A 19,583-nucleotide genomic window follows, 5' to 3' on the forward strand; every position below is an offset into this window, starting at 1 on the left:
TTTTCAGAAGCTACGTTTTCCATGCCTGAAGCTCCTGGAGGCTAATTTACATTGGTTCTCAAGCTTTTAGCATTAATTAGCATTGAATAGGAGTGAATAGGTATAAAATGCCTCTTAGGAGCAGACAACAGGCTGAACTGAACGAAAAGACATGACTCCTCTGACCTCCACCGAGTATGCAGGGTAGGGGCTGTGGGCTTCCTTTTTCACACTCAAGTGTCAATACTACTTCAATGTCAAATCCTGCTTGACAGGCCTGCGGGGTTTACATATAATACTTGGGGCATACTTGAAAGGTGAGACAACAGGATGTCAAGACAATTCATGGGGATCCCCTGTCTGGTTGCTAAAGGACTCTGCTTTCATCGTACCAGACATCCGCCACTGGGTTTATTATGGGTACAGTACCTTCTCTAAACAGTATTTAGGATGGCTGAAGACTTTTGATATCTTGAAAAGGCCCCGATATATTGCATTTTGGTTCAGTTTGCAGTAAGCCAAACAGAAACTACTGAAAAAGTTGTTAGGGTTGGTCCCTATAACTTTTACTCGATTGGTTAGCGAGAGGCCAAGAGTTATCACGCCCACTAGCTAATGGCAGGCATAAATGTGGCATCTCCAAGCATCTACGTCAGAACACTTCTGGACATGCGGAAGATCAGAAGAGGACTGGGCCTGCGGTCTGTGACCTGTGAGGAGCTCTGAAGTACTGGACATGCCCCCTCTTCCACCCAGGACAACAAAATGAACTCCAAGGGTCAATTGGTTGTCCTCATGTGTGCCTTCAAGAGGCCTTTTCCTTGAAGTACCCAGCTAACCAATGGCAACTGGACCAAGACTGGACCCTGCAGTTGGCCATTGACTGACACCCTGTGAGTCTCTAAGTGTCTCCCCTGAGGCCCTGGGGGGGTCTTCTGAAGTGTACACCTGTGGAGGATTGGGACTTAGGGGCACATGCATCATTGAAAATGGCATTCGCAAATGGTGTGAATTGCAAAAATCGGCCGTTTGCGAATGCAATTTGAACTTTTGGGATGCATCATCATTTTTGTACTTTTCGCAATTTAAGAAATCGCAAAATTGCGATTTCTTAAATTGCAATTGCATTTAAGGAATCTCAAATTGAGACTCCTTAAATGCAATGCATCAAACTTAAAAAATTAGCGATTTCGCTAATAAGGGGAGCAAATTACCATGAAGTTGACCTTCATGGTACTTTGCGAAAACGTAGAAAAATGCACTAAAGTGCATTTTTCAAAGTTCCATTTTACACACACACATGCCCTTGGGGCATGTGTGTGTGCAAGATTTCCTTTTAGGCAGATTTCAGGGGTGCAACAGGGTGTTCTTTTGACACCCTCGCACCATTGAAATTGCATTCTCAATTAGTTATTCTCTAATTGAGAATCGCAAATTGCGAATTTCTTCCCATTCATTCCGAATGAATGGGGAGGTATTCCTTAATTGCGATTCTCAATTAGAGAATCGCAATTAAGGAATTTTAAGAAATCGCTATTTTTTTAGCGATTTCTTCTTGCATAGCCTTTTGCAATTCCTTATTAGCGAATCCTTATTTTTCGCTAATAAGGAATCGCAAATCGCATTGTTGATGCGTGTGGGCCCTAGTGCACTCAAATCAGAAGGCACAATCTTTGACTGGGACAAACCTAGTTGGTGCATCCGAATCACACTCCATCGCAATCTGCCTCATAGTGTGCCTAGGTTCTAGTGTACCATGACCATTAACTACTATTTGCGCTTTTTGAATTTTTGCACTATTTTTTGCTTAAAACTTTAAAAATTCATATCTCAGGCTACCCTTATTGAATTGTTGTCAATTTGGTTTCATTTTCTTTATTACATGTTACTCTGTTTTTTTAAAATACATTTTGTGATTTTTATTGTATTGCTTTTGACTTTATCGCTGTTTTGTCTGCTTTGTGCCATAGAATGCTGGGGAGTTGATCTCCGGTTAATCTAGTGACTTTGAGGGTTCGCCCAGACAAGGGTTGTGATTATTCCTTGGGGTGGGTTGTCATCCACCCCAACTAAAACTAGTGCAATTTCTTACCATCTGTCTCTGTGTGCAGACCCCTTCCTCTCCAGTGTATGCCAACATCCTTTTGTTGCATAGACACCACCCCTTCTGCTCAGTACACTTGGCCTCTCATAGGGCACTGCATGAACCCCTACAAAAAAAGTCAGGGCCCCTCACCGGTCCCACCTGGAACCCCACATATAATCTTGGAGCCTTCCCCATCATGGACCACCCTCTCCTCCAGGACAAGACCCCTCCCCTCCAGCACACACCCTCACCCTGGGAGGTAAGAAAAAGACTCACTGTAGCCGGAAGCAGTTATTCTTCTTGGTATACTCCATATCCAAGGAGCAGAGCGCCCCCGCCAGGTTCAGTGGGACAGCGCCAGTGGAGCTCTGTGGGGGAGAAGGAAAGAGAGGGTTGAACCACTGCCAAGGACCCGTGGGGTAATCTCTACAATGAGGGGTGGATACATGTGCCTTCCTAAAAGAGAGGGGTGGATACAGGAGCATTTCTAAAAGAGAGGGATGGATACATGTGCCTTCCTAAAAGAGAGGGGTGGATACAGGAGCATTCTCAAAAGAGAGGGGTGGATACACGTGCATTCCTAAAAGAGAGGGGTGGATACACGTGCATTCCTAAAAGAGAGGGGTGGATACACGTGCATTCCTTAAAGAGAGGGGTGGATACATGAGCATTCCTAAAAGAGAGGGGTGGATACATGTGCATTCCTAAAATAGAGGGGTGGATAAATGTGCATTCCTAAAAAAGAGGGGTGGATACACGAGCATTCCTAAAAGAGAGGGGTGGATACATGTGCATTCCTCAAAGAGAGGTGTGGATACACGAGCATTCCTAAAAGAGAGGGGTGGATACATGAGCATTCCTAAAAGAGAGGGGTGGATACACGTGCATTCCTAAAATAGAGGGGTGGACACACGTGCATTCCTAAAAGAGAGGGGTGGACACACGTGCATTCCTAAAAGAGAGGGGTGGACACGTGCATTCCTAAAAGAGAGGGGTGGATACACGTGCATTTCTTAAAGAGAGGGGTGGATACATGTGCATTTCTAAAAGAGAGAGGTGGATGCATGTGCATTCCTAAAAGAGATGGGTGGATACACGTGCATTCCTAAAAGAGAGGGGGGGATACATGAGCATTCCTAAAAGAGAGGGGTGGATACAGGAGCATTCCTAAAAGAGAGGGGTGGATACATGTGCATTCCTAAAAGAGAGGGGTGGATACACGTGCATTCCTAAAAGAGAGGGGTGGATACATAAGCATTCCTAAAAGAGAGGGGTGGATACATGTGCATTCCTAAAAGAGAGGGGTGGATACACGTGCATTCCTAAAAGAGAGGGGTGGTTACATGTGCATTCCTAAAAGAGAGGGGTGGATACACATGCATTCCTAAAAGAGAGGGGTGGATACACGTGCATTGCTAAAAGAGAGGGGTGGATACATGTGCATTCCTAAAAGAGAGGGGTGGATACACGTGCATTCCTATAAGAGAGGGGTGGATACATGAGCATTCCTAAAAGAGAGGGGTGGATACATGTGCATTCCTAAAAGAGAGGGGTGGATACACGTGCATTCCTAAAAGAGAGGGGTGGATACATGTGCATTCCTAAAAGAGAGGGGTGGATACACATGCATTCCTAAAAGAGAGGGGTGGATACACATGCATTGCTAAAAGAGAGGGGTGGACACACGTGCATTCCTAAAAGAGAGGGGTGGACACACGTGCATTCCTAAAAGAGAGAGGTGGATACATGTACATTCCTAAAAGAGAGGGGGGTGGATACATGTGCATTCCTAAAAGAGAGGGGTGGATACATGTGAATTCCTAAAAGAGAGGGGTGGATACATGTGCATTTCTTAAAGAGAGGGGTGGATACACGTGAATTCCTAAAAGAGAGGGGTGGATACACGTGCATTCCTAAAAGAGAGGGGTGGATACACGTGCATTTCTTAAAGAGAGGGGTGGATACATGTGCATTCCTAAAAGAGAGGGGGGTGGATACATGTGCATTCCTAAAAGAGAGGGGTGGATACATGTGAATTCCTAAAAGAGAGGGGTGGATACATGTGCATTCCTAAAAGAGAGGGGTGGATACACGTGCATTCCTAAAAGAGAGGGGTGGATACACGTGCATTTCTTAAAGAGAGGGGTGGATACATGTGCATTTCTAAAAGGGAGAGGTGGATACACATGCATTCCTAAAAGAGAGGGGTGGATACACGTGCATTTCTTAAAGAGAGGGGTAGATACGTGTGCATTCCTAAAAGAGAGGGGTGGATACACGTGCATTCCTAAAAGAGAGGGGTGGATACATGAGCATTCCTAAAAGAGAGGGGTGGATACAAGTGCATTCCTAAAAGAGAGGGGTGGATACATGCCCATTCCTAAAAGAGAGGGGTGGACACACGTGCATTCCTAAAAGAGAGAGGTGGATACACATGCATTCCTAAAAGAGAGGGGTGGATACATGTGCATTCCTAAAAGAGAGGGGTGGATACACGTGCATTCCTAAAAGAGAGGGGTGGATACATGAGCATTCCTAAAAGAGAGGGGTGGATACATGTGCATTCCTAAAAGAGAGGGGTGGATACACGTGCATTCCTAAAAGAGAGGGGTGGACACGTGCATTCCTAAAAGAGAGGGGTGGATACACGTGCCTTTCTTAAAGAGAGGGGTGGATACATGAACATTCCTAAAAGAGAGGGGTGGATACATGTACATTCCTAAAAGAGAGGGGTGGATACATGCCCATTCCTAAAAGAGAGGGGTGGATACATGTGAATTCCTAAAAGAGAGGGGTGGATACATGTACATTCCTAAAAGAGAGGGGTGGATACATGTGCATTCCTAAAAGAGAGGGGTGGATACATGTGCATTCCTAAAAGAGAGGGGTGGATACATGTGTATTCCTAAAAGAGAGGGGTGGATACATGTACATTCCTAAAAGAGAGGGGTGGATACATGCCCATTCCTAAAAGAGAGTGGTGGATACATGCCCATTCCTAAAAGAGAGGGGTGGAGACATATGCATTCCTAAAAGAGAGGGGTGGATACATGTGCCTTCCTAAAAGAGAGGGGTGGACACACGTGCATTCCTAAAAGAGAGGGGTGGATACATGTGCATTCCTAAAAGAGAGGGGTGGACACACGTGCATTCCTAAAAGAGAGGGGTGGATACATGTGCATTCCTTTAAAATAGGGGTGGACACGCGTGCATTCCTAAAAGAGAGGGGTGGACACACGTGCATTCCTAAAAGAAAGGGGTGGATACATGTGCATTCCTAAAAGAGAGGGGTTGATACATGTACATTCCTAAAAGAGAGGGGTGGATACATGTGAATTCCTAAAAGAGAGGGGTGGATACATGTGCATTCCTTAAAGAGAGGGGTGGATACCTGTGCATTCCTTAAAGAGAGGGGTGGATACATGTGCATTCCTTAAAGAGAGGGGTGGATACATGTACATTCCTAAAAGAGAGGGGTGGATACACGTGCATTCCTAAAAGAGAGGGGTGGATACACGTGCATTCCTAATAGAGAGGGGTGGATACATGTGCATTCCTAAAAGGGAGGGGTGGATACACGTGTATTCCTAAAAGAGAGGGGTGGACACACGTGCATTCCTAAAAGAGAGGGGTGGACACACGTGCTTTCCTAAAAGAGAGGGGGGTGGATACATGTGCATTCCCAAAGTAGGGGAGTGGCTACGCGTGCATTCCTAAAAGAGAGGGGTGGACAGACATGCATTCCTAAAAGAGAGGGGTGGACACATGTGCATTCCTAAAAGAGAGGGGTGGATACATGTGCATTCCTAAAAGAGAGGGGTAGACACACGTGCATTCCTAAAAGAGAGGGGTGGACACACGTGCATTCCTAAAAGAGAGGGGTGGATTCATGTGCATTCCTAAAAAAGAGGGGTGGACACACGTGCATTCCTAAAAGAGAGGGGTGGACACACGTGCATTACTAATAGAGAAGGGTGGATACACGAGCATTCCTAAAAGAGAGGGGTGGATACATGTGCATTCCTAAAAGAGAGGGGTGGACACACGTGCATTCCTAAAAGAGAGGGGTGGATACATGTGCATTCCTAAAAGAGAGCGGTAAACACACGTGCATTCCTAAAAGAGAGGGGTGGATACATGTGCATTCCTAAAAGAGAGGGGTGATACGTGTGCATTCCTAAAAAAGAGGGGTGGATACATGTGCATTCCGAAAAGAGAGGGGTGGATACATGCCCATTCCGAAAAGAGAGGGGTGGATACATGCCCATTCCTAAAAGAGAGGGCTGGATACATGTGCATTCCTAAAAGAGACGGGTGGATACATGTGCATTCCTAAAAGAGAGGGGTAGACACAAGTGCATTCCTAAAAGAGAGGGGTGGATACACGTGCATTCCTAAAAGAGAGGGGTGGAGACATATGAATTCCTAAAAGAGAGGGGTGGATACATGTGCATTCCTAAAAGAGAGGGGTGGACACACGTGCATTCCTAAAAGAGAGGGGTGGATACATGTGCATTCCTAAAAGAGAGGGGTGGACACACGTGCATTCCTAAAAGAGAGGGGTGGATACATGTGCATTCCTTTAAAATAGGGGTGGACACACGTGCATTCCTAAAAGAGAGGGGTAGACACACGTGCATTCCTAAAAGAAAGGGGTGGATACATGTGCATTCCTAAAAGAGAGGGGTTGATACATGTACATTCCTAAAAGAGAGGGGTGGATACATGTGAATTCCTAAAAGAGAGGGGCGGATACATGTGCATTCCTTAAAGAGAGGGGTGGATACCTGTGCATTCCTTAAAGAGAGGGGTGGATACATGTGCATTCCTTAAAGAGAGGGGTGGATACATGTACATTCCTAAAAGAGAGGGGTGGATACACGTGCATTCCTAAAAGAGAGGGGTGGATACACGTGCATTCCTAATAGAGAGGGGTGGATACATGTGCATTCCTAAAAGGGAGGGGTGGACACACGTGTATTCCTAAAAGAGAGGGGTGGACACACGTGCATTCCTAAAAGAGAGGGGTGGACACACGTGCTTTCCTAAAAGAGAGGGGGGTGGATACATGTGCATTCCCAAAGTAGGGGAGTGGATACGCGTGCATTCCTAAAAGAGAGGGGTGGACAGACATGCATTCCTAAAAGAGAGGGGTGGACACATGTGCATTCCTAAAAGAGAGGGGTGGATACATGTGCATTCCTAAAAGAGAGGGGTAGACACACGTGCATTCCTAAAAGAGAGGGGTGGACACATGTGCATTCCTAAAAGAGAGGGGTGGATTCATGTGCATTCCTAAAAAAGAGGGGTGGACACACGTGCATTCCTAAAAGAGAGGGGTGGACACACGTGCATTCCTAATAGAGAGGGGTGGATACACGAGCATTCCTAAAAGAGAGGGGTGGATACATGTGCATTCCTAAAAGAGATGGGTGGACACACGTGCATTCCTAAAAGAGAGGGTTGGATACATGTGCATTCCTAAAAGAGAGCGGTAAACACACGTGCATTCCTAAAAGAGAGGGGTGGATACATGTGCATTCCTAAAAGAGAGGGGTGATACGTGTGCATTCCTAAAAAAGAGGGGTGGATACATGTGCATTCCGAAAAGAGAGGGGTGGATACATGCCCATTCCGAAAAGAGAGGGGTGGATACATGCCCATTCCTAAAAGAGAGGGCTGGATACATGTGCATTCCTAAAAGAGACGGGTGGATACATGTGCATTCCTAAAAGAGAGGGGTAGACACAAGTGCATTCCTAAAAGAGAGGGGTGGATACACGTGCATTCCTAAAAGAGAGGGGTGGATACATGTGCATTCCTAAAAGAGAGGGGTGGACACACGTGCATTCCTAAAAGAGAGGGGTGGACACACGTGCATTCCTAAAAGAGAGGGCTGGATACATGTGCACTCCTAAAAGAGACGGGTGGATACATGTGCATTCCTAAAAGAGAGGGGTGGACACACGTGCATTCCTAAAAGAGAGGGGTGGATACATGCGTATTCCTAAAAGAGAGGGGTGGACACACGTGCATTACTAAAAGAGAGGGGTGGATACACATGCAGTCCTAAAAGAGACGGGTGGATACATGTACATTCCTAAAAGAGAGGGGTTGATACATGTGCATTACTAAAAGAGAGGGGTGGACACACGTGCATTCCTAAAAGAGAGGGGTGGATACATGCATATTCCTAAAAGAGAGGTGTGGATACATGTGCATTACTTAAAGAGAGGGCTGGATACATGTGCATTCCTAAAAGAGACGGGTGGATACATGTGCATTACTAAAAGAGAGGGCTGGATACATGTGCATTCCTAAAAGAGACGGGTGGATACATGTGCATTCCTAAAAGAGAGGGGTAGACACAAGTGCATTCCTAAAAGAGAGGGCTGGATACATGTGCATTCCTAAAAGAGACGGGTGGATACATGTGCATTCCTAAAAGAGAAGGGTGGATACATGCGTATTCCTAAAAGAGAGGGGTGGATACATGTGCATTCCTAAAAGAGAGGGGTGGATACACATGCATTCCTAAAAGAGAGGGGTGGACACACGTGCATTCCTAAAAGAGAGGGGTGGATACTGTTGGATAGGGAATGGTTTAATTTTCTATTCCAACACCTTCCCTACTGTAACGTGGGCTGGAGTTGGAAAAATTAAACTATTCCACTAGCCAGCGCTTACAGCGCAAGTCGTTGTAACGACTTGCGTTGTAAAAACAGCGTTGTAATGGCACGCGTGGTAATAGCCCGCGTTGTAGTGTCATACAACCTTGTGTAACACAGAGATTACTATCTATGGCTTTCGATATAGTCTGGTAGCCACCAATAGGTACCTTAAGTGGGTCTTTGCGGTCCTGATAGAAGCAGAGCGTCTGTCTCACCAGCACGGCGTGGCACTTCGTCCACGCGCGACAGGTTGCCTACCACATCAAAAAGAAAAGAGCGATAAAGTTACAGTGTGTTCAAGTGCTTCTTTTCGATGTATTTATCTTTCATTCAAGAAAGGATAAAATGATAAGATGGCCAGAAAAGAGCACTTATGAAGAAACCCATGTACAACACACCAAGAGTGCATTTGTGATTTTTTCCTATGTCAGCATCTGTGAGATTTTCTGATAAAGGAAAGTGTACACTGTATATACTAAGCATGGGCTGAAAATTCATCCCGCTCGCAAAATTTGCGGATTTTTGACAATTTCGCGTTCCGCGAATCGCGCGAAATTGCCAAACAATCCGCAATTCGCAAGTTTGCGAATTGTTTTTGCTTGTTCGCGCTTCAAATATACAATCTTGCGCGCGCTGCATTGTCTTACCTTGATTCTGAGTTTGCGAGTTGTTTTCCTCCCGCGAACAAGATGGTTGCGCCCAAAAACAACCGCATGGGTAAGTTCGTGGTAGCCGCGCTAAAAAAAAACCCATGAACACGCCAAAATAAAAAAAATTGCGAGTTTGCACAAATTCGCGGATTTTGCGGACCGCGAATTCGCAAATTTCGCCCATACTTAGTATATACACAATAATCTACGTGTCAATAGTTATTAATTCCTACTGGTTCTGAATTAGGGCTGATGGGTGCCTTAGATGATGGAATGGTTCCAACCCAGGTAAAAGGCTCACCGTGTAGGCCTTCACCCTGCGTGGGAGAGGTAGGACCTCCTTGTCTGCTTAGCTGCAACCCTGCAGAGTAAGAAACCTCTGCGTCCAGGCCCCAGGCCACGTCTGACACCAACTGATTTGCACCACAGAGAGATAGCTGGTAAGCCAAGGGCGTGTGTGTCTGCCTCTCCTCCTCCAGGCCCCTAACAGCATTGCACTGTTAGAAACTCACACTATAGTAAGAAAATAATATTTTGCTCGCCACCCACTGACCAGTGTCCTCTCTAGCTCAGCCTTTCGCTACCGTGCCCATCATAGGCACAGCCCCTCACAATAAGGCGTGGGCAAAATTTAAATAATTCCGCTGAAATTTGAGTAATATTTCCAAATGTTGTGCTACTTATTGGTATTTAATGTGCTCTGTTAATCAATTATTGTATTAAAAATAACAATATATGTTCAATAGTAAGGCTTGGAGATAGGTCTCACAATCATATAAATATTGATAAATGTCAAAATAAGTATATTACAATCATCATGGAAAGAAGTAGAAGAAACAGTATTCATGGCAAACAACATGAATAAAAAGTTGTTTACATGGTTCATGACTCATAACATAACATAAAACAGAAATCAGCCAGCTTGCAACCAAAAGATTTAAAAGTCCATTTATGCTGCATCAGCACAGTAGCATTGACGTTTCAGTCCATCGAGGCATCACATGCGTAGACCTTCATCAGGACAGCAACGACTTTGGATAAGTGTCCTTTCATCAAAACTAGAGTGAATATTGATGATTGGATCCAATGCAAAATCAAAGGATCCGAGAGGAGGGAGCTGCCAGATCTGCTCAGAAAATCTCCACTTAGGAACCCCGGAGACTACTCAGTCGGTCCTTTCACAAGCTGAGCAGGCAGTGGTCCTCTTGACCGTTCCCTGTTCACTGCATGGAATGTTATTCCACTACATCTGTGACCCTAGTAAGAACTGAGCTGAATGTCAACCCCATTGTTAGTGGATCTGTGCTTCCTTTCTGGTCATGGTCATGTAAACAACTTGTAAAACAAATGCTGGCATGCCTCACAAACAACGGCTACAAGGCGCTTCTTGCTGCTATCATGTGCATGCAACACAAACATCAGCTACAAGGAGCTTCTTGGCGCCAGGTGTACTTGGAGCACTAACCTTCCTTCCCCCAGGCTGTAAAACGTGCTTCTTCTCCAGGGTCCCCTCCATCAGCTGGAAATCCTTCCTGGTTGGGCTCTGGAAGACACGGATCAGTCGTAAGTGCGGTTTCTTGCACGCCCTAATTTTATCTGCTGAACTTACTCCAGACCTCTCCTTCGCCGGTCTCCCCCAACCCCACTCCCTACCAGAAGCAATCGGAGTTGCAGATTTCTGTCCCAGTTAATGTGCAAAGGGTGACATGTATGTGCACGTTGGCTGCAATGGCAGTCTTCCCAATCTCAGGCGTGAGTGGCTTCTCAAGATCTCAGGCTGGCCTCTGTCAGGGGCGAGTAGCTCCTCCAGGGGTGGGATTTCAGGCTGCCATGTGTCTGATGTGTGTGGACCCACCTGCTTTTAACTCGTTCCATGCTCATGACGGCTCCTGACCGTCATGAGTCACAGTGGTCATGTGCTCATGACGGCCGGGAGCCGTCCGAACGTTGCCGCTCCGCCGACGTGCGATTAATTCCCCACCTGTGTGGGCGAATTAATCAGTGGGCGGGAGCACACGCCTACTGTGACTCATGATGGCCGGGAGCCGTCATGAGCACCGCGGCACCGCACCACGCCCACACTCCCCCTCGCACTGCAGCAAATTTAACAACGCAGCAAAGGGATTAAGCATCAGCTGCAACCTGTTGTCACAGCAGATGCAGTCGCCTCTTATTTGGGCTATAACTAACCATTTGATGAAAGCTAATAATTATCTATTTCCTCATTGTTTTTAGGCCAGAGGACTCGGCTGCTTTAGTTTGTGGCCCGCAGGTTGACCGGCGTTAGACGGGAGATATTGTAGACAGTCCATGCTCTCTAGTTCAGTGTGTAATATTATTTCTTTATTTTTCCCGCCTATGGGGACATCAGATCACTTACGTGGAACAGTTGGAAATGGGAACCCAGTACAAACTCTCGTAGTTCACAGCAAGGTGTATAAGGATATACCGGGGATCTCAAGGGAAGGCGCACAGTGCTTAATTTGAGCCTGTGGTTGCCGTGCTCGGCACCGGCACTTAATTGTCAACACCGGCACTTATGATAGGCTGCCACATGGTGGTGCTGTTTGCATAACTTAGAGATAAGCAGAACAACAGTTATTTATTAATTCAATATACATTAAAAACAGCTAAAGGCTGTCGCCCAAGCCATTCTTATAGCTTAGGGGGCATTGAACATTTGGAACTGTCTCACTTGAAGCACAGTGCGATGGTTAAAAGTTGTGTTGGTATGTCATTGGCAGCCCTGGCAGGGACAACGAGTGATGCAAACTATGTAAAGTGTTTTGCCACTTTGTCTAGTCCATGGTATAACATAACATAATATGTGGATTTGTAAAGTGCAAAACCACTCAGAAGGGTATCTTGGCACTGAATAACAGATGATTATTGTTACCGAGCTCGACCTCAAAAGGATGATAAGCTGTATGGACCTGCTGGGATTCGGACCTGTGACAATTATTTCAAACACAGGTCCTTTCAGGGGACACACTAGTCTATAGATCCCGGAGTGCCCCAGCCAAAAATGGAAACTGAACGACACTGAACACAAACCAGAAACATAAACTGAACAACACCGATACAATCAAACCAGAAACAGAAACTGAACGACACTGTTACAATCAAACCAGAAACAGAAACTGAACGACACCGATACAATCAAACCAGAAACAGAAACTGAACGACACCGTTACAATCAAAACAGAAACAGAAACTGAACAACACTGATACAATCAAACCAGAAACAGAAACTAAACGACATCATTACAATGAAACCAGAAACAGAAACTGAAGGACACCGATACAATCAAACCAGAAACAGAAACTGAAGGACACAATACAATCTACCCAGAAACAGAAACTGAACGACAGCGATACAACAAAACCAGAAATAGAAACTGAACGACACCAATATAATCAAACCAGAAGCAGAAACTGAACGACACCGATACAATCAAACCAGAAACAGAAACTGAACGACACCGTTACAATCAAAACAGAAACAGAAACTGAACAACACTGATACAATCAAACCAGAAACAGAAACTAAACGACATCATTACAATCAAACCAGAAACAGAAACTGAAGGACACCGATACAATCAAACCAGAAACAGAAACTGAAGGACACAATACAATCTACCCAGAAACAGAAACTGAACGACAGCGATACAACAAAACCAGAAATAGAAACTGAACGACACCAATATAATCAAACCAGAAGCAGAAACTGAACGACAGCGATACAATCAAACTAGAAACAGAAACTGAACTACACCGATACAATCAAACCAGAAACAGAAACTGAACAACACCGAAACAATCAAACCAGAAACAGAAACTGAACGACACTGATACAAACTAGAAACAGAAACTGAACGACACTGATGCAATCAAACCAGAAACAGAGGCTGAATAACACTGATAAAATCAAACCAGAAAAAGAAACTGAACGACACCGATACAATCAAACCAGAAACTGAAGGACACCGATACAACCAAACCAGAAACAGAAGCTGAAAGACACAGATAAAATCAAACCAGGAACAGAAACTGAACGACACCGATACAATCAAACCAGAAACAGAAACTGAACGACACCGATACAATCAAACCAGAAACTGAAACAGAATCGCAGTTTCCAAGAGACTTCTACACTGCTCCACATACTAATACATTTGGGACAGCAAGTTTCTCACATTCTGCAAGGTAAATCAAGTTTTTGTTAGTAACAGTGAAGAAGAAAAACAGGGTATCACCCAGAGAAATCTGTCAGAAACTCTGGAGAGAGTAACAAAAGATGCCTATGTATGTCATCAAAAAAGACAGTACATAAAACGTGGACTGCAAACCAGTGGAGACTGAAATGAATACTACTGGACAGAATATAATGCTGAATGGCTGATATATGTTTACTGTGGCAACAATTGTCTGAGTTGTCAGTTTAATTAAGTGCATTGTGGTGAAATGACTGAGAAAAGCATCGTCTGAGCTGTGAGTCCTGTTAGACAAGTCCTCAGGATAGACCAAGGAGTGTTATGGTTTAAAAGACACCACAGAGATACTTCGGAATCACTCAACGACTGTAGTGTTCTACTGGGACCTCAATTCACAAGAAACAGGGAGGAGTAGATGTGATGTCACACACCCTTTGGCCCCAAATGACATCAAAGCACTGATCCTTTGTCCAAGCCCTAAACCCTCAACAGTCTCCGGTTTGCTTCTGAGGGCCTTCCGAGTGGCGGAGCCCTGTTTACGTTGTGTTTATTCATGAACTCTGAGACGAGGGATAGCAAGAGACATGTCAGAGCATCAAAGGGCCGGAAGGGGTGGCACGTGCTACCTTGGCTAACTAGATGCAATATCTATGCTGCATTAACAGCGACGCCATGAAGGGCAGACTTTGGGCTACATTTACCATCAAGGTGATAAATACGCGTACGCCCACTCAGGTCCGTCCTTACACCTGGGGTAGATGAAGGGCTGAGTCAAGCCCACTTGGATGTAGGTCTATCATCTTCAGGACATACAGCAGAACAACAACTGGATGGTCCATCTTTCCAGAGAGAGTGTCAGCAACAAGCTCATCACCGACTGAGCCATCTTAGGTTGCAGGTGACTTCAGTATCTCTTATCTCCCCTATCTTCTATTGAAGGCACCAGAAAAGAACTCAAGAAGGCACGTGGGCGACAAGATTTCATAATATGCTACTGGGGGGAAACAACCTTTACAAAGCAACGTTTACAACGCACTACCATTACAACGCATTCATTACAACGCGACATCCCTTACAACGCATGTCATTACCACGCATGACACTACAACGCATACAATTACAACTCATGTCATTACAACGCATACCATTACAATGTATACCATTACAACGCATACCATTACAACGCATAGTACCCTTACACTATCCAACACTTACCCTACTGTTGCACCCCCTGGAGTTAGAATAGTAATTTTTACCCTTAGACTATCCAACACTTACCCTACTGTTGCCCCCCCCTGGAGTTAGAATAGTAATTTTTACCCCTACACTATCCAACACTTACCCTACTGTTGCACCCCCTGGAGATAGAATAGTAATTTTTACCCTTACACTATCCACCACTTACCCTACTGTTGCACCCCCTGGAGTTAGAATAGTAATTTTTACCCCTACACTATCCAACACTTACCCTACTGTTGCACCCCCTGGAGTTAGAATAGTAATTTTACGCCTACACTATCCAATACTTACCATACATGCAATGTAATGGTATGCGTTGTAATGGTATGTGTTGTAAAGGTAGTATGCGTTGTAATGGAATGCGTTGTAAAGGTAGTTTTTAAAAATTCATTGTAATGGTATGCGTTGGAAAGGGATTGCGTTGTAATGGATGTTGCGTTGTAAAAAATGCGTTGTAAAGGTATGCGTTGTAAAAGTGTGTGTTTTAACGTCATACATCCCACTGGGGTGTCTTACTCTATCAATCAATCAATCAGGATTTGTAAAGCGCTGCTGCTTCACCTGTATTGTGGCACTATATTCTTTAGACTTCCAAAGAAGAACACCGGGCTGCACACGTATATCGGCAGAACAAACTTCATCCCAAGGATTCCTATGACTTTGTGTTCAAATGAGGACAAATTTGAGATTGCAAAAACATCTTTGAGATAGGCACATTAAGGGCCCAATTTAGATTTAGACGGACATGTTACTCCCATTCGCTGAAATAGGAGTCCCATACGATATAACAGAACGTATCATCGGCAGATGGGCTATCCGTCACCGTTGTAATGGAGTAACCCGTCCGCCAAGACCTACATCAGGCCTTAACTCATCAAAATCACGAAGAAAAGACCATCAGGTTTCACAATGATCTCTGCAGTTGTCACATTAATAGATAGGTCTCTCTTACGACCTAATCAGTGGTTCCCAAAAATGCACCCTACTGTGGCCCAACACTGTCCCATCACAACCGCGGACTTCAGTGATCAAAGCCTTACCTTGGAAGCGCAAGCATTGCCACCGTCAGCCTCCTGCGATTTGCATGCAGCTGTGAGCTGGTCCATCTCGCACGGATCCTTTGCCACAGTAAGCACAGTCTTGTTAGGAAGTTTCTGATTGGCCTCTTCTCTAGGGTGCTGGGATGTACATGACACGTGCATGTTGACTGGCACACCTCCATTGCCACTGGTATTGTCTTTGAAGTCCAGTCTCTGATGGGTATGTGTTGATGTGGGCAACGTGAATTTGGCAACCAGCATATTGGGCTCAGACGTCATGATGATCTGGCCACCAGGAATGGCTATAGAGTGAGGTTCATTATATACCTTGCCGGCCTTGGGGTCTTCAGTTTCACCCGTGCCGGCCTTGGAGTCACCACCAGCCTCCTTGGTCCATGCAGCCTGTACGACATCTTTGCCTTGTCGGCTCTTGTAACGCTCTACATTCTTCCAAATCCCCTCCAGTTCCTCCTCATCTTCTTCGAACAGCTTATGATTGAGATGAACCATATCTGTTGGCAGAGGTGCCTTCGTGTTAACTCTGATGGGGCTTCCCACTGCCGCAGGCGACTGAGTCCTGCCTGCTCTTGTTGAAGGTTTTATGGGACTGGAGGACTTGGGGTCCGGGTGGCAGATTTCATACTGCAACACCGAGAGCTGACTCGAGGGTTTGAGACCCAGCTGGATCTGCTGCGAAACTGCAGCGGAACCTGCTGAGTCTTCGATTGGTCTTTGGTTACAACCATGGGCACTCGTTGCCATCTGTAAAGAACCAGTTATCAGGCTCTCAGCCACCGTGGACTCGGGTGGTCTGGTACGAACTGTCCTCGATGGAGACTTATCTGGGGAGTTCACCATCATTTTGCTTGTTAACATCTCTCTCCGTTTCACAGAGCAGCTCACCTGTGCCTCTGCTAGAGACCCAGTGGGCCCACTCGATGTCTTCATTCGGGCAGCCAACCGGTCCCACTCGTGATCCATCTGCTCGTGCAGGACACTGATACGGGACAGTCGCTTCAGACCGAAGTCAAGCAGGTCCTCTGTTGAATCTCTCTGCCCCACGACGATCAATCCGTCTTGTTCACTTACTGTGTGAACATGCGTTAGGGGATCTGGGGAATTGGCCGCGTCACATGACCAGACACCTGGGTTCTGTTGAATCTTATCATGGGTGAGAACATTCGTGACAGCTTCTCCAAGCTCGACAGGTTTCTCGGGCATCTCTTGCACACAATCAACGCTCTGTCTTTGATGATCTGAAACCTTTTCTTCCTCCTCCACCAAATCATTTGTTCCCCTTTGGGCAGGACCACCGCCAAGGACATCAGGGCCATGCCTTGCTTCACCCCTTCTGTCAGACCCCTCAGGAAGAATTCTGATGCTTTCCTGGATATCCTGGAAGTTTTCCAATAGACTGAGATCTTTGGGAAGTTCAAGACTTAGCACAGAACCTAACGAGAGATGCCGGCAGCCGTAGCTTACACTATTAGTCTTTGACCCAACAAAACCCAACGTCCTACAACTAATTTCCTCTTTGATGAAACCAGATGCTGGTCTCATTGAACCACACTCCGCATCAATGTCTCTTGCCAGGGGGTTCTTCATGTAGTCAAGGAACCCCTCCATTTCAGGGCTGGGAACCCTTGATTTTTTCTTGTGCCGTTTCAGCGGCCAGGTGTTCGTTCCACTTTGATTTGTTTCGGGCAGCGGCCTTGCCCCGTTAGTGTGCGCGCCCATAATCTTCTGGACCGTCAGCCGCTGCGCCTCCGGCTTCGCCTTCTCCTTCCTCTTCAGACTGTTGAGGAGCGAGTTGGGGCTGATCTTGGGCAACGTGTGGAAGGCCGCACTAGTCGTACCGTGAGGACCAGAGAGCGGAGATGCGCACGCTTTGGTTGGGGTCTTTTTAGAAGAACGCGGCATCGTCAAGCTGTGGCAGACGGGACTCTGTTCCTTCTCACTGTCTTTCACATGCAAGTATGTACAGACCTACAGAACAAGAAGAACATGTTATGAGACTAAAGCTTCTGAGCATTCAGAAAAGAACGCAAAGCCCAACCACCCCGGGTACTATTAATGCACGGCATCACACAGTCATGCGTCCAACCTCCATTTCATGACACACCTTTTCTCTATTTTATGTTACACATTGCACTTGAAGCGTGAGCCATAAACACTGCAACCTGTAGGAAAGTGTAAGTGAGTACGGGTTAAGGGGGATGCAAGACACAGTTTTTCTACCAAAAAGATTAGTATCTTATACTAATTAGTACTGGAAACCTCAGTCACATTTATTGAGCTAACTATGACTATCATACTGCCCACTGGCTAAGTAGTGAGAAGAGTGTCAAAGTGAGTGAAAACACTCATTTCAACTTACGTCATTCAGCTTAGATAGTAAACATGGAGGAAATGCAAAGAAAAAGACCAGTTAGTTCAGAATGTAGCAATGCTACCCACTCCTCTTTATTGAAAGCTTGTATTCATTGAAGTGAGTTTGTCCAAGGGTAATGAATTTTGTCATAGTGACTGAGATTTGTCATAAGGACTCACCTGCTACCCAGCTTGAGTTCTATTACGGTTGCTTTAATTTTTTTCCTTTTAAATAGTCGCTGAATTAAAATATATGTATGAAAAAATTGGAAGCCACAGTTGCATCACTTGTCCGCAAAATACCACTCATCCTGTCATGCTTAAAGCTGCTCCGTCTGTCATGCAGCAGAGTGGCCCACCTATAAATACTGAGGCACCTCTCCAGCTACAGACCGCTCCTCACCTGTCCTTCTACATAGCACCCAGCATGTCCTGCTATATAATTCTGCATTCCATTATAGGTACCAATTCCTGGACTGTCTTGCCTGGAAAAGCTTTTTATTTTTATAAATTATTTGGTTGCAATTAGTGCTTTTGCCCTGAGGAAGGATGCCTGCCAAGTAGTGTGTGAGTCGAAACATTTTTCGACATATACTTGTTCTTGTGAAGTCTCATACTTAGGCTATGGTTTTTAGCTCTAGTAATTGCAGTTAGATAGAAAATAACCACTAATCTCTAGCTGCTTTGCATGTCTGTCCTGTTGTGAAGGTGCCTTTCTTTAACTATGTTTATCCTGCGAGTCGTCCCCTGTAACATGAGGTATTTTATCAGGAAGCCTCTATGGAGTCCACCCAACACAGTAAAGCAACAAGAAACTGTCCTTTGCCCAGCTTGCTTTCATCAGGCGTGCCCATTGTCTCTATTTGCCCATATGTGCTTTAAGAACCGCTATGTTCACGAGCACTATATATCTCGATAGAAGCCTCCCTACTATATGCCTTATTATCTTAGAGCGGTCGGACTGCCTCAGGACTTGCAGCTCGACTTACCTCAGTGGTCCATGACAATGGAACCTTTATGAAGGCCACGGATGTAGGTGAATCGTTGGTGTGTAGTCAATGTCTGACACTGTTTTTAGGGATATTCTTTCGGGGGTAAGCGTGAGCTTCAAATGAAAAAGGACTCAATGTTCCCAACTCTGCAAACGGCCAAAGTAATAGTCATGAAAAGAAGGGAGCAAAGAGTGATGCGCTAGACGTTGATGGGATCTCCGGTAAGGATTTGGGTATTTGGACAAAATATTGAGTCATAAATATCGAGGCAGACAAATATTGAGTCTTTAATATAGTGACACCTTAATACCGTAATGCAGAAATATGGTAGACATAAAT

At 45.3% G+C, this 19,583-nt stretch overlaps 1 protein-coding gene across 1 annotated transcript in view; it reads right to left on the reverse strand.

The window, feature by feature from the left end:
- The window catches only part of LOC144762155 (uncharacterized), a 269,735-nt gene that overhangs the window by 51,073 nt on the left and 199,079 nt on the right, over window positions 1-19,583 (reverse strand). The window contains exons 25-28 of the mRNA XM_078647312.1: window positions 15,883-17,868; window positions 10,852-10,929; window positions 8,904-8,990; window positions 2,342-2,433 (exon numbers count right to left, since the gene is read on the reverse strand). Of these exons, the coding sequence (XP_078503438.1) occupies window positions 2,342-2,433; window positions 8,904-8,990; window positions 10,852-10,929; window positions 15,883-17,868 (2,243 nt within the window). The remainder of the gene's footprint in view (window positions 1-2,341; window positions 2,434-8,903; window positions 8,991-10,851; window positions 10,930-15,882; window positions 17,869-19,583) is intronic.

Source organism: Lissotriton helveticus, chromosome 6, assembly GCF_964261635.1.
Source record: "Lissotriton helveticus chromosome 6, aLisHel1.1, whole genome shotgun sequence".
Lineage (NCBI taxonomy): Eukaryota > Metazoa > Chordata > Amphibia > Caudata > Salamandridae > Lissotriton > Lissotriton helveticus.